Source organism: Tachysurus vachellii, chromosome 12 (assembly GCF_030014155.1).
Source record: "Tachysurus vachellii isolate PV-2020 chromosome 12, HZAU_Pvac_v1, whole genome shotgun sequence".
Classification (NCBI taxonomy): domain Eukaryota; kingdom Metazoa; phylum Chordata; class Actinopteri; order Siluriformes; family Bagridae; genus Tachysurus; species Tachysurus vachellii.
Window position 1 is genome coordinate 19,475,462 of NC_083471.1, and position 16,558 is coordinate 19,492,019.

Genomic DNA, 16,558 nt, shown 5'->3' on the forward strand with positions numbered 1-16,558 from the left:
ATTATTATTATTATTATTTTATTGTTATTGTTGAAATAATTCTACATAAAATAACAACATAATCGTTTAATATATTTATATAATTATTAATATATCATTAATAATTAAATAATGATATATTAATATATTTATATAATTATTAATATATCATTATTTAATTATGTTTTTAAATATTATACACATTTAAATATAATAATATAAAAATACACAAAAACCAATATACAGTTGAATTTCACGTATATAGTCAAAAGTAGATTAAGCGTTTTAATTCGTAATTAAATCATTGTTTTATGATTACTACATTTTATGTTTGTTTTCGTATACAGGTTTAACCTCTGCTCTATATTTGCCCTTGGCATTTTTAATAATAGGTTCCAGGGGAAAATACGAGAGTAATGAACTTGGACGCACTACAATACCCACTACAAAGAAATAATTTGCACCGAACTGCTTAATTAAGTATAATAATAATAATAATAATAATAATAATATTAATAATAAATTACTTTATTTCTATTCTCATTAATTAAACATAAGGGATCTTCACTTCTCCTTTATAGCCTAAATAATGGCTTCATAAATTAAATAACGCATTAATTGGCATTTAAACGTTTGTTAATAATCCTAGCAAATGTATTAACATTTCACTTGGATTTGGAAATATATTATAGCATAATATATAATAATATAATAATTATAATATGTGTAGTACGTTTTGTAGAAATGTGTATCAAATGTTATGCTCAGAATTCAACAGCTATCTCAACCAAATTAGCCTATTGCTGGCGTGACTGTATTTCAGTGTGTGCGTTTTTTAAAGATGTTTTTTTTTCATTTATTTTATGGATTTTATTTCTATTTCATATTTTCACCAAAATATCAAATATTTAGACTGTCTAAATTATACTCTGTATCCCTGTATTCGATAGAACTTAATGTGTATATTTTAAAATGCGCCTATTCGTTTTAAAGTTATTAAAATATAATATTTATTATAGGATTTTATTATCTGGTGCACTCAGTATTATCATGCATGTATTTTGTACATCATGAATAATGTGTCTGTGCATTTCTCCTGTCATATTGTCCGTCGCTATTCTCGTGCGCATCGTTTTGTGGACAACAAACACAATGCGTTTTATGCGCAATAGGTCTATACATAAAACGTAAATAATTTGATCACACATCACTGCCCGATGTGCTCGGCCTGATCCTCCCCTTCACATTCACACGGCGTATTATCGTCACCTTGAATTTTCCTCCGCTGTTTTCCAATTAAAAGCTTAATAGCCCTGGAAACGGAGTTCATGTGGGGAAGTTTGAGAGCGGCCCCTATTCTCAAAGTTGTTCTGCTTCGATCCCATTATGTGCTTGACTAAACCCTTTTAGGGACAGAAACGGGACTTGGGCTGCACGGTGTTCGATTTCAATGGACTCTTAACGCTGTAAGCAAGACACCTGAACATCTTACACTTTAACGTGGTTTAAGGTGCTCTGGCCTTCTTAATGTATACGAATAAAAAACACGATTAAAACACCACCGTGAAGTTTGTATGAAGATTTCAATTTATTCTAAAAGTAAAGAATTACTCTGTTACCTCTGTGCAGCCCATGTTATACATTGCCAATGGAAGTCCATATTTATTCTTAATATTTGTTCCTCACAGAAATCCTCATGTCCTGAATGCAATCGCTCAATTAACCGGAACAGCGCTTATTGTCGGTCCGGGTGAAATTCCTCATGGGAATAAGTTAAGCATGCATTCAAATGCAAACCAGCGTATTATTTCTTCTCTGTTTAATTCGGATGCACAGCATGTGGTTAAACAAAGTAGCCCTACCGAGCGGCTTCATGCAAAGCTTTCAGCACTGCAGGCTTTTTGGACATTCCCAGATGATTTCTGAAATGACTGCACTGTTAACTACTTGGTTCATGTTGAACTAATTGCTTAGGATCAGGTTGCCTGTTGCCTAACCTTAAAAATGTACAAAGATTATGAACTGGTCTGCAGTTTGGGCGCGTAATCGACAGGGTGCAGTTGTGGTTTTGTTTCTTTTTATATTATTATTATTATTATTATTATTATTATTATTATTATTATTATTATTATTAATAATAATATACAAAAAACGCAAACTGCAGCTGCGGTGTGACTTGTACGATTTTACTTTAAGGAAAATAAAATCGCTTTCTGTTCAAATGATTTTAGACGACCACGTATCATATAAGCTTAAACCATTTGTCAGTTTATTAAAGGTGTTTCATGAGACCTCCCTCTTGGAATTTGAACACTATATGACGTGTGATGCAAGCGCGCGCGTGAAGTTGCTCCCTTTTCTCAGCGCGTGTCTGATCTCCTTGACGCGCGCCTTTATTGCAGGCCAAAAAGGTGGATCGTCGTCTTTGAGTCAACGCCTCTTTATCACGAGTGTAGCAAGCAGGGAAGAAGGAGGGGGTCCTGAGCTTGCCATCTTTTGTCAATTGACATCCACCCTCTCCTCTTGTCGCTTTTATCTGATGCTCTTGTGGAGCGAGCTTGGTCTGTCTCGAGTTGCGCGACATGAACGGCTACGGCTCGCCGTACCTGTACGTGGGCGGCCCGGTTGCGCAGGCACGCGCGCCGCTTCAGAGGACACCTAAGTGCGCACGGTGCCGCAACCACGGCGTTCTATCATGGCTCAAAGGCCACAAACGATACTGCCGTTTCAAGGACTGCACGTGTGACAAGTGCATCCTGATCATTGAGCGTCAGCGCGTCATGGCAGCGCAGGTTGCGCTCCGGCGGCAGCAGGCCAACGAAAGTCTGGAGAGTTTAATCGCCGAGCCGCCACCTCAGCCGCACAGAGCTATGGGCACCGGAGAGTTACGCTGGAGCGCCGAGCCCATCATTACAACACAGTCACCAACAGGTAAAACACACATGCTGCAATTACACTCCACTATCAGCATACTTATCTGAATGACCCCAGTTTATTTGCACTTGACATCAGATGAAATATATTCTGCAAGTCAGAATTGTTTGCCATTTATTTTGCGTGCAGTTTCCTTTCCACATTACTTAAAAAAGCATGCACTATAAAGCATGCACTTAAATGCAGAATGATACTAGTGACTGATAACTGCTGATGGCAGAACGGAGTCTTTTCCACCGTTATATAGTTACTGAATAAGCAGCAATATTACAATAAGCGCCTTGTTATACGGTCTTTTCGTTGCAGAAGTAAAAATAAAAAACTTTTAAAAAAATAACTGGTTAAGACATTTCCAACACAATTTAATTTCAGGTCAATTATAATGTATAAAAGAACACAACAAAAACAAAACCACAACCACCAAATAATAATAATAATAATAATAATAATAATAATAATAATAATAATATTAATAATAAAAGTACACGGGGTTGCTATAATAATAATAACAATAACAATAATAATAATAATACTAATAATAAGAATAATAAGAATAATAATAAAAGTACACAGGGTTGCTATTATTATTATTGTTGTCTAAATGTTACATCATCATTTTTATTATATGTGCAACATCAAGCAAGTCACAATAAACTGTTAAGTTAGGTGTTTTTGTTTTGCATGTAAACAGTGTTTCTCTGGTTATGCTGTACCCCACTAATCATTTTACAATTTGCTGTTATTAGGTAGTAACTCCTTTTCCTCTCAGCTCAGAAGTGAACTGGCATAATGCAATTAAATGTTTATTTAAAGGGGTTGCGGTGTAAACTAAATCATGTTGCTGTGGCTGGTGTTCTGACAAAAAAAATTGATAGCAGATGAAGAAAAGTGGCCGAAGAAAATAGACATTGACTTTCTATCAGGATTCTCTCATAGCAGATGATCTTTGTTCGCTCTAAAGATTACTGTAATCAAGGCAGGACAGGCCGAATCGAAAGCAATAACAATCATTTTTGCGAGAGGTCAAAACTCGGGTGAAATGTTACCAAATAACAGGCAGCTTTGCTAAAAAAAAAAAAAAAGGAGAAGGAGAATTGAGGACAAATCTCCACGTGGCAGCCATTCAGCACTTTTGTGTGAACAGCTAGAGGAGAAAATAAAGTGAGGGAGAATAAATCAGCCGAGTGCTGACAGTTTAACCTATTACTGAATGTTGCTGTAACTGTGTGCAGGGGCAGCAGTCTTAACCTCTGAGTCTAGTGCTCAGTGTGCACTAAAACTACATATCCGCTTGTAGTTACCCTTGTGTGTGTTATGTGCTGTTATATATTATGTGTGTTCTATTACTTTTCAATCATGTCTCAGCTGTAAGACACACAGACCAGAGTTGATGTCAGCCGTATGCTAATTTTGATTAACTAATAAAAAATATTTTAGATTAATAAAAGAAAATTCATTTAGAGAAATAAAATATTAAAGCTTTTTTATGCCCAAGCATTAAATGTTTTTACCTCATCAAGAGCACATGATTAAATTATTTCTATGATTTAATTAAATCAACTCTAAATTTAACTAGTTTAAGCTAGATCCATGATTTCTATTAACAACTGTATAACCTCTTGCCATTCTAAACTCTCATGATGTAGGCTCCTGTTCGTATCGCTTTATCATTTTATTTTTGTCTATTCATAATGCACATATATATATATATATATACACACCATATATCTTTGTCTCTTTTTTTAGATCTGAACGATGACCTCTCGGGTGAGCAGTCTGGTGGAGAGAACAGCGGAAGCACCAGCGACCGAGAGCAAGAAGCTGCCAGCTCACCTGAGGAGCCCAAACCCAACACCTGCTTTACTCCTGACACCCCGGATCCACCTTCTAATCCTGAGGAGCCTCAATACATCTCACCAAAACCCTGTTCTGACCCAGAACCAAAGCCTGACAGTCCCAAATCTCCCACTGAGCAGAACCTGCTAATTGAAGGCCTGACAGGCTCTGTCTCCCTGCCCTTTAACCTGCGAGCCAATCGTCCTCCTCTGGAGGTACTAAAGAAGATTTTCCCTACCCACAAGCCAGCTGTTCTGGAGCTGATCCTTAGGGGTTGTGGAGGTGACCTGGTGGGTGCCATTGAGATACTCCTCTCCAGCCGCTCTACTACAAAAATGGATAAGCCCTCATCAGAAAACACTGAGGCTTTAATCTTGCCCTCCAATGGCCATCTTTTTGAGCCTCTTACCTCTTACCCAGTCACTTCCTCCAAATGGTCAGTGGGTTCGGCCTTCCGCGTACCAGATTCACTCCGCTTTACTCCAGAATCACCAGGTGGGGTGATGCCGACTCCCTTGGGTGTCCCGCTGCAGCCTAGCTTTCCCCAGGCACACCGTTACCCACTGATGCTTCGCAACTCTCTGAGTCGTGGTCAAGCTGGGCCTTTTATGTCCAATGACATGACTTTGTGGAATACCATGAGCTTACAGCAGCAGTACCAATTCCGCTCGCAGTATGTCTCGCCCTTCTCGGGGCCGTCATTCCGTGGATCACCTCTTCTGCCCTCCAGGTCAGCTCAAGAGGAGCAGCGCATGAGCATTCAGGAGGATGCAACGAAACACACAGTATATACTGCCGCTGACGAGGAGTATGACGAGAGATCTGACTCCTCAGACTCGAGGATCCTTAACACTTCTTCTTAACCTTCAAAAGAGGCAAACATACCAAAAATGTGTTATGAATAGGCTGAGAATGACAAAAGATAAACGGCAGACGATGCCTGTGTAGGAGCTTTGTGAAACCTGTGCTGTTCAATATTTGAGATATTGTGTTGCTCTTATGGTGAAACATGTAAAGAGTTAGTCAGCAACATCCACCAAAAATCCTGAAGATGACTGAACCTAAATGACTGAATATTAGTTTAATAATTACCACAAATTCCTCCTTGCATGAAATGTACTGTGAATAGTAATGCAGTGTAGAAATAGGCAAACAATATAAGCATGTAAATGGTTATGCCATATACCCAGTCTGAATTCTTATTGTCATTTATTCACATGAACTAAATATAGACAGGATGTGTATGTTAATAGGAAAATTACATTAAGTGGGAACTGTATGTTATTTAAAATATTACAATAAACTTGTACTTACAAAATTTGTAACTTACAAAAAACTTTCAGCAAATTTCTGTATTCCTGGAAATACTTGTTAGGTGTAAAATATAACAGTCTAAAATAAAAATTGGATGATTTTTTTATACTTGTACCTTAAAGAACACCTTTTAAATTAATCAAACACAGAAACCAAGAAATGTATTTAAGCAGTGATATGACATTCATCTGCTGGACTGACCACTGAAATTGAACTTGAACAGTTTGGTGATGATGTCAACTCTCGACTGTACAAAGTAATATATCTACATTAATAAAAGCAGAATGTGAGAATATTTTGGGTGTGTGTGAGTATTATTTAGACTGTATTCCCAAGCCTTGTCCCCTATTCACAATGTAACATTAGTAAAGGCCAAATTGCTTAACAACTGCACCATAGGAATGCACTGCATGCTTGTCATTGAGTGCAATGATGTTAAAGGGACCAAAGCTTCTGGACGAAACATATTGGGGTTCTTTCTTTTCTTCCAAGTAAGGAAAAAAGTTCTATCACAATCTTTTTGAGAATTGTGAAATAATTCTTGTCTGCATTGTAAAGTTTAGCTATGTGAACCTACAGATGTTTAATAACAGATATTCATATTGCTATGAGTTTTCAGGGAACTCGATTAACGTTAAATGAAAACAATATATCTACATGTATACAGGCTTATATTCGAATAGCCTAAACCTCACTGAACAGGAGAAAAGCTCTGAGAATGTAAAACTTTCGATTCTAACAGCAAAAACTGTGCAAATTGCCCCATCTAGCGGTCAACTTTGGGTAATTACACAAAGCTTCATTGTGTGCTGTCAATGTGCTACACTACCGCTTCACATTAAACGTGTGCGTTAAACAATTACCTGAAATAAAAATGCCAATCAGTTGTAAAGAAAAGAGTGTTGCAGTTTATAGACTGGCTGTTAAAAAATGGCCTGTAGTAATATATATATATATATATATATATATATATATATATATATATATATATATGTATATATATATATATATACATATATTATATATATATGTCATAAACCAACTAAGCATGTTTTAACTTTTGCTTTGAAACTATAGATTTGTATAGTAGATTTGTAATTCTATAGATCATTGGGCATATATGATAGAGGTGGTGATTGGTAACTGATTTTATCCCACTAAGATGGAAAACCTTTAATTTTTCTAAAAGCTGCTTTAAATGAAACCAGCAGCCACACACTGTATACAGTCTGGAGCTGCAAACTGAACCGTTATCGCCATCTTGTGGTCATTTCTATAAACGCACTATACATTTATCTGCCACTTTTCATTTCCCCTGGACACTTTTCTATGGGTTTGTTTGTTTACTGAAGCACACATTCAATATAAATATATGGAATTGATACGATTCATATAACAAAATCATAGGGGAGTTCTTTTTTACATATTAGAATGTCTGGAACTGGGTTTTCATATTGAAAATCCTATAATAAAAACATTGGTATATGAATAGAATTTCTCGGAAAATTTGAGGTAATATAATAAATGCGTTACAGTTATCTCATGCATTTATTAGCACATTACTTAAACGAGATGCGCTATTAATTCTTTAAAAAAAAAATCCCTGAAGCTGAAATCTAAGTAGCATTATTTAAATAATTAACACTAAATTTGGTAAATTACTGCAAAGTGGTTTATTCTTGTTTGTAGTAGTAGTAACACCACCATAGTGAAGGGTGCAGTTTAGTACTTTCTTACCTTAGCTTGCATATTTATTTTGGACCTCCTCTGAGATGAGGCTCTGTGAGGATCCTGAGGCATCTAGAGATGTTCCAGCTCCAGTTAGACTCTATACTAAAAAGGAGTTGACACAACTCCATGTGGTCTTTGAGGACAACAACCTCCTCATCAATACAACATTTATCAGACTGTATATTTATAATCACACCCTTCAGTGTCACCCACATGAGGATGAGGCTCCCCTTTGAGTCTGGTTCCTCTCAAGGATTCTTCCTTTACCATTCAAGGGAGTTTTTCCTCCCCACAGTCACCTGAGTCACCTCAGACTTGCTCATTGGTCATAAATACAAACACATTTAAATATATCTAATATTAATCTTGAATTTTTGTATTATTTTAATCTTTATATTATTCTTTATAATAACCTTTTGTTCTATGTTTATGTTCTGTAAAGCTGCTTTGAGACGATGTCCATTGTAAAAAAAAGTGCCATACAAATAAAATGACATCAAATTGCATTGAATATTTAAGTGTATTATTGATTAATATTAATGTGGCTGGTTCTTATTTTATTACTGAAAGCTGATATTCCGAAGCTTTTGAACATTTGTTTCCAGTTGGATTTATATAAACAGTGTTGGATTTAATTCTGCTGTGTGGCTAAATGCGAGTGTGTGAGTGTGCAGGTGTTGCGCAGCATCAAACACGCGTGTTGACTTAACCGACAGAAAGCTTTTCGTACAGCCATTTGAATACGCGCCTCTAAGTCAACACATTTCAGTGAGCTCGCATACATCACATCTAGACAGATGAATTATAGGTGGGAGAGAATTCAACACAAAGCACGTGCTCCCAATCCATCAGGAGTTGCTTAAGGTGCACATGGAGCTAACAGGATATCAGTGAAAACACACATCTCTTTCCCATTATTATGGTCCGATCGGGTTGCTCGCAGTGTGTGACACTCTCAATGGCTCCAAAACACACACAAAAAAAGCACACTAAGCCAGTAAACAATCGAGTATAGATTTGTCTAACAGTATGCTATTTGTGGTGTCTGCAAATCTGATTCCACTGACATTATAATTCATTTTGCACTCACATTTTGTAGCAATATATATTTAAAATTCCATTAAGCCTATGTCCAGACTAAACACACTGTTTAAAGCACACTGGTCATACTGTACCTAGCTAATGTATTGTACTCACATTTTTGGCACCCAAATTGGTGTTAGAGAAAGGACAAGCTCAAGACCATCAAAGCATTCTTCTTTATGTGGAGACAAATTTATGTTGCACTGAATTGGCTTTTCGGTTTTGACTGGCTGTGCTTTCAGATGAAGGAGGGAGCGACAGAGCTGCACCTGCACACCTAAAACACACTACTGTGTAAATGTGTAAAAACGCCACACTCTTGTGCAGGATTTGCTAAATGGACATTTTCTTCGTGCTATTTCGCTATACTTTTACTATACTAGAGGGCTTTGGATGTAGACTACACTGTCGGGCAGATATAGAATGATACTATGATTATAGGGATGTGGTAGCCTAGTGGTTAAGGCGTTTAATTACTGACTAGGTGGTCATGAGTTCTAATCCCAGGTCCATTAAGCTGCTGGGCCCCTGAGCAAGGCCCTTAACCGTCAATTGCTCTGTTGTATAAATCGAAACAAATTGTAAGTCACTCCGGATAAGGGTGTCTGCTAAATGTAAATATGATCTTTAGCTCAGTAATTATAGTGCGTGTTTTATATATGTATATAATATATATAATAGTAGGTATACGTACATAAATATATATGTATACACACACAGACACACACATATATATGTACGCATATTTACTAGTATTTCGTTGAACTACAGCCATTCAAATAATTGAACACTAGATTACACTTGGTGGAAATAAACATATGGTGCAAGTGAATTCGTTCTATTTGCATCGAGGGCGTTTGCACGCACGCATGCGCAGTCAATTTCGGCTGCAACTTCAGATCATTTCATGAGCGCTTTCCCATGATTATTGTGAACAGTAATTGACCATACTTGTCCATACGCCACCCGTATTTAATCATGCCGAAAGGTTTTTAAAAGTCGGGTTAAAAACTTACTACGCATCTACGGCAACATTTTCTATCTATCTACAGTATCTATCTATCTATCTATCTATCTATCTATCTATCTATCTATCTATCTATCTATCTATCTATCTATCTCTCTGTCTGTCTGTCTGTCTGTCTGTCTGTCTGTCTGTCTCTCTCTCTCTCTCTCTCTCTCTCTCTCTCTCTCTCTCTATATATATATATATATATATATATATATATATATATATATATATATATATATATATATATATATATATATATATATATATATATATATATACATGACAGCAATGCATAGTGTTAAATACCCACGGAGATTTCCCCAAGATCGTCTGGTGTCAGTTTTTAAGGTGTAATGTTATTTTTCTTTGTTATGAGACACTTCACACTTTAGGACTAATCCCGAGGTGATGTGTTTAGTTTTACGGAATGCCGATGTTTTTACTCATCTGATTTGTTTCACCGACTACTCAGTGTCTCATAATCCTTTATAAACTCATCGCCGAAATGGTGGGAACTGTCAATAGCAGCGTGATTAATGTGGGCACTAAATAAGAGTGAATACAAAAGAGAATACATTATGCAATGGGTTGTGAAATTATCAAGTGGATCTGACAAACGCAATGTGTGATTTGGTCCATGTAAATCTCTTTGTAAAATATTCAAACCTCACGTAAGCTAATAACTCAGAACAAGACAATTTTGTTCTCTGCTTAACCTTTGCCACGCATATGTAGCCTATCCTTTACGCAAATAATAACTTGCGGAATAATTTAACTATAAGACGACATAAAAGAAAACACGAGCTGACTTTGAGGAGTGTTTGAATGTCGATGAAAATCAATCACCAAATTTTTGCATTCTCGAATAGTCATTTGAATAATTTCAATAGTGGTTACATTGGCTATAACGAACCCATTCTAACGAAATGACACCTTTTTAATATACAGCTTGCAAATTTGGACCAAATATGAAATGTATTTGCGTGACAAAATAGACGTTAGGCTGTTTTCTTTCGACACGCGTGCTCCATTCACGTGTCAACGTGTCACTTTTGGATCCTGACATAATAACGTTTTAGGGAAAAAGATGTCATTTCTTGTATGCGTTAAATAAATGCGCAACAATCCAGTACATGAGCTTAGCATGCGATGTGTTATTGGAATGCTTCTGTAAAGTGGTTTGGAGCACTTGTTTCTTTGTGTTACTCCAAGCTGATTATAGTTTCCTGGAATTGTAGTATTTGTAAGTTCATCCCAATAAGACTGGGACTGATGGAGAAAGCCAGAGGCAACCAATAGGACCGCGTCTTTGACAGAGAGCCAATCAGAACACGTGTGCGGCGTCTCTTAGAAGAGGAGGAGGCGTGGTCCTTGACACACTGTGTGACAGTAGAGCCAGTAAATATCGCACACAGACTCAGTCCCCAGATTTGTCAGTGGAGCGACTATAACGTGTAAAGCAACCACAGCCACTTAAAACAAAACAACAAAACAAGAGGATATAAGAATACGGAGCTTTTGTGGACGCGTGTAATTTCTTCTTGATCTCCACTGGCGCACGCTTTGGACTTTGGTGAGTAGTTTTGCTTTGTAGTCTTTCGGCATGCTTAGTCTAAGACTTACAATTTATAGAATGAGTGAAAGGCGCGAGCTGCATTTTATTATTATTATTATTATTATTATTATTATTATTATTATTATTATTATTATTATTATTATTATATGGTGAGTAGGCCATGGAGCGTTGTAATACTTGGAAATGAAGTGAATGCAATTAATCTAGTTGCTCCTTTGTTGTTGTTTTTTTTTAAAGGTAATAATCACTACGAAAAAACCTCAAACTAAATTAAAACAAACAAATAATATCTGAGTGACTGAGGACGCGTCCGCACTGGACACTTTTAACATGACGGAGCTCTCCAGTCCTGAATTTGAGATCGACGTGGAGAGCCTGGAGACGGACGCGGCCGGAGAAGAGGAGTCGGGCTGCAGAGAAGAGGAGGAGAAGGCGACCCACGCAAACAACCCTGGAGCAGGCGATCAGAAAAAGCTGAGCCGCACTCCGAAATGTGCCCGTTGCAGGAACCACGGCGTGGTGTCGTGTCTCAAAGGCCACAAGCGCTTCTGCAGGTGGAGAGACTGCCAGTGCGCCAACTGCCTATTAGTGGTGGAGCGTCAGCGGGTCATGGCCGCTCAGGTGGCCCTCAGGAGGCAACAAGCCACAGAGGTAAGAGCTGCTTTTCATGTGGTTTACCTGCACCAAACTACTATGTACAACTAAATTCCCACATTACAATGATGTAGCTGTGGTCATTTTGGTCCAGCAAAGCTTTAAACCAGCACTAGATGTTCGTTCAATCTTACACTGACACCTTTTAGAAGAAATCTATAATTACCTGTATTATCTTGTCAATATTTAATATTGTAATAAATTGAAATACTGCAAGATGTAAAGTAATATTTTTATATTGTTTTTTTTAAATAAATTATTATTAAAATGAATACTTGAAAGTTTCGATGTCCACATGTGAATGTTAATGTGCCTAAAATAAAAAAATATAAATATCATAATAACAAAAAAAAAAATCAATGTTCACTATAATGAACAGTGTTTTAGAATTAATTAAAAAAAAAAAGAAAAACAATTCTGTGCTCACATGCTATTTTGGAATTTTAGGATAAGAAAGGAATAACAGGGAAGCAAATTCCAGCTGAGAGACGAACTATCTATCAAAGGCACATGCGCCCTTCCACCATGCTGGCTAAAAGTATACTAGAAGGTAAGTGCAACGTAAAAAAAATAAATACTTTGGGAATTACGCTTTCTATAATCTCTTTCCCCCATAACTTTGATTCCTCTTTTCTGTCTCTTGACTAGCTAATATAATCCTTTTGTCTCTTCCTCAGCTTTTCTTGGATTTCTGATCTTTTCTCTTTAATTCACTTGGTTGCTAAAGGGACATTTTAATGCAGTAAGCATCTTTCGTTCAGTAGAACATTTTATGATGCATGAAATTACATACTCCCCAACAGCTCTGTTGAGTGATTTTTATAAAATAGTTATTATATAAATACTTGAGCACTACAGAAGAAATTACTACAGTATTAATATATGGTTGTCAGCTCAAAATATATACAATGGCTTTATTAAAGTGAGAAATAGTTATTTATATCTTTTCATATTAATAATTTAATAATATATTTTTTAAGTTATTTGTTACCAGCAACATATTTATACAGTATGGGTGTATATGAATGTGCGAACTTCTTTATACACAGAATAAATAATTTCAAACTGTCTTGCCCTCAGGCTACCGCCCTGTCCAATCTGACCCTTTCCTGGGTATGAATCCAGCTCTGCCGCCACCTCTTAGTGACCGCATGAGAAAAAGACGTGCTTTTGCTGACAAGGAGCTGGAGAGCATCATGCTTGAGCGGGAATACAAGGAGAGGGAACTTCTCGAATCCAACCAGTCTGCTTCCAACTCATTATTCCTTCCGGGCAGTGTGGTGCATGCTGCCGAGTACAACTCCTACAAAACAGCCTTTTCCTCATCGTCTGCTCCTGCTGTAACGGCTGAAGCATCGCCCAAGGAACTGTGCAGTTTTCTCCCTGGCTGTCTGGACCTGCCACTGGGTTACAGAGCAGCCGGTGGGGCAGCCAATGTTGAGCTGATTTCCTCCAATGTGAGTGTGGCTACCACATACCGCCAGTACCCGTTATCATCCCGCTTTGTCATGTGGCCGAGAGGCAGCAGCAACCTCGGCGATGCGCTCCTATACCAGCAGTGCCTCCTTAATGCCACAGCAGTTCAGAACCTCAAACCTGGTGCCATCTGGGATCCCAAAATGATGCCATCAACAGAGAGCAACGCTCCTGAGCAGGAATCAGCAGCTTCTGTGGCTTCTAGGCTCGAGGGGTCCCGTGTGGCCCCAGAACCAAGTGAACTACCAGCTGGAGATGCCCAGATAGGACAGAACATTAGGGAGCGCTCAGCATTTTCACCTCCCAAAAAGGCTTTTGGATCAGCGTTTGCCAGTGGGTCACTCCCTCCAGGAGCTCACGAGCATTTGTTGAACAAGATTAGCAAAGATAGCAGCAAGCACACGCTGTCTATGAAGCTCAACTCCTTTCACTCTCTTATCCAACAGACTCTGAATGAGAAGGGTGCAGATCTGAGGAGCCCCTACTGTAAAGATCTACTGGAAGGGGCAACTAAGAGGTACAGGGACGGTACACCAAAAGACTCAACTGGCTTTAAAAACTCAGAGAGAGACATGATAGTCAAGCCGTCAGGCACCAAGGTTTCTTCGAGTGAACCTTTGTCATTTTCTGTGGAAGCCATTTTAAAAAGGCCCTCAATGCCCATAAATCGATCATCCCAGTAAGATTACCTATTAAAAAAAATCAGTCGCAAATGTACTTATGGACTAAGATTTCTGTATACTGTGTATTTATTCTTATTCTAATTATGCTGGATGTGTTTGCATGTGAGAGTAAACACCTGGGTGAATTTAGCACTCATTTATTCCTGGAAAGTAGTCTCTTCCACCCATCTAATTCTTGTGTAAATAGCCATGTAAATATTATAGTATGTGACACAAGCATGTTGTAAATGCAGTCTGTAGAGTATTTAAATGCATTGGTAATTTTTACTTTCTAACGTGACAATAAAATTTTATTAAAAAACTCAAAATACATATGTTCTTTTAATTTTATTCTACAATATCGTAATTAGATTCATTATAGTTTGTATAGATAATACAAATATTTATCTTATAGTTTATAGCCATGTTAAAGCCCTCTTGACATAAAGAATAAAAAAAAATGTAGCAATTAAAAAAAAAGATATTTTTACTATTCTTAACCATTTGAAAAAATGGTAAATAAAAAAATAGTATTTTTACTTTTTTACTAAATAGTATTTATACTTTCGTGATTGGTTTTATTATGTTGTATATCTTGTGTTTATTCTCTGTTCTAAGCAATACAACAAAAAAAACTTTTATTGTCTTATCAAACCTACACTGATGTTTTAAATCTTTTAATGTAATGTCATGCAATCTTTATCATTATCCACACTAACATCTATGTAGCCATTTAATGTGTGTGTGTGTGTGTGTGTGTGTGTGAGATAGAGAAAGTGCAATTATTTACAATAGTTAGGCTGCTGACACAGAACACCTGCACTAGGCATGAATTATGTGAATATGTATCACAGATGCCATAATCTCGTCTTTTTACGGAAACTCGAGACGTCCATAAATTGCGTATGGTTTACAATTCTGTATTTTTTTCTCTTTAAAAAACCTTTGAGCTTTCAGTTAGCTGGAAGCTGGTATATGGTGAAGACCGCTGATTCAAGAGAAAATTATTTACTCATCCTCAGTGTGGATATATTTACTAATTTGTAAATATATTAATTGTAAATGTTATTTAATTCTAAATGTTATATTTCATGTAATTTTAAATTGGGTCTATTTTCACAGATGATTTTAAGTGGTTTTGAAATAACCATGAACTCTGTCACACACGCACACACACACACACACACACACACACACACACACACACGCTCACACACACAGTAACACACTTCAAAAAGCCCTTCAGAAGTAGAATTAAAATAACCACCCTAAATATTTCTATTGCTCTATTTTGAGGGCCCAAATAGACAATTCTTTGTAAGATTTTTATTGTTAGTTTTTCACCCCACATTTTCCTTATATTTACTGTATACAATTCCTATAAATAGCCTGAATACAGAATGCATGGAAAACAGGTTTAGAAATCATGCAGTCACCAAAGCTTGCAGGACTGAATAGTGATATTGATCTATTTGTGGTTTAAATAGTTCCAGGCTAGCAAAGATACTTGAGCTAGTAGAAGCGAAGTGTTTGGGGATCTTAACCGCTGCTGATAGAGATCTGCTGATGCCATCAAGACAGATGAGCTTCATTCCCAAAGTGTCGAATTTAGCACGTTAGCAAAGGGCATTCACTAACATCGCAAACACAGCCGTTCAGCTCCCTTTACCAGCGTTTTCCCATCAATCTAATTCTGCCTTTCCATTTCAACACAAGGCCTAAATGGGATGGCTTTGTCTTTAACGAACACTTGTTACCTTCTTAGGAGCATTGGCTGTAACAGGCTGAGGTATTTTGGATAGTTTCTGAGGTAATAGCTTTAAGCTGTTACATGGAGGAGTTTGTATCCATCTTGTACTCTTGTTTTGTTGCTTTTGCTCACTCGCTTATGAAAGATTAAGATTTCTACTGGTTTCTATCTGATAATTTATGTTGCATTGCTGATGCAGCTAGTTCTCACTTTGTCTATGTGGTATAGAAGGCAAAGAATGAGACAAAGTAATTTGCATCAGGGGGAAACTAAGGAAATGAGACATACAGTAATCTTATACAAGAAGAAAAAGCTTTTTAGCCTTAAAGCTCCATGGTGAGTAATTAAGCACCAGTAAATATTCAAAGTCAATGTGCAACATTTTAATCAAGAAAACAGAATACATTTTACTGATTCAAATAAATATAATAATGTTGAGTTATTAATGGTAATAATTATTTTATTCCCCGAAACATTTCTGTAACCTTTATTACTCTGGCTGGCGCATAGCCTACATCACAGTTTGTGTTGTCCCAATTCCCACACTCTTC

The 16,558-nt window shown here is 37.0% G+C and overlaps 2 protein-coding genes across 2 annotated transcripts; both read left to right on the top strand.

Annotated features, from left to right (window-relative positions):
- Positions 1-2,382: 2,382 nt before the first annotated feature.
- Positions 2,383-6,358, top strand: dmrt3a (doublesex and mab-3 related transcription factor 3a). The gene is made up of 2 exons (XM_060883806.1): positions 2,383-2,910; positions 4,660-6,358. Exons 1-2 carry the CDS (start codon positions 2,562-2,564, stop codon positions 5,610-5,612), a joined length of 1,302 nt encoding a protein of 433 aa, XP_060739789.1. The 5' UTR covers positions 2,383-2,561; the 3' UTR covers positions 5,613-6,358.
- A 4,925-nt stretch (positions 6,359-11,283) lies between these two features.
- dmrt2a (doublesex and mab-3 related transcription factor 2a) lies at positions 11,284-14,586 on the top strand. Its single transcript, XM_060884257.1, has 4 exons — positions 11,284-11,462; positions 11,703-12,116; positions 12,567-12,669; positions 13,200-14,586. Exons 2-4 carry the CDS (start codon positions 11,796-11,798, stop codon positions 14,276-14,278), a joined length of 1,503 nt encoding a protein of 500 aa, XP_060740240.1. The 5' UTR covers positions 11,284-11,462; positions 11,703-11,795; the 3' UTR covers positions 14,279-14,586.
- The last annotated feature ends 1,972 nt before the right edge of the window (positions 14,587-16,558 follow it).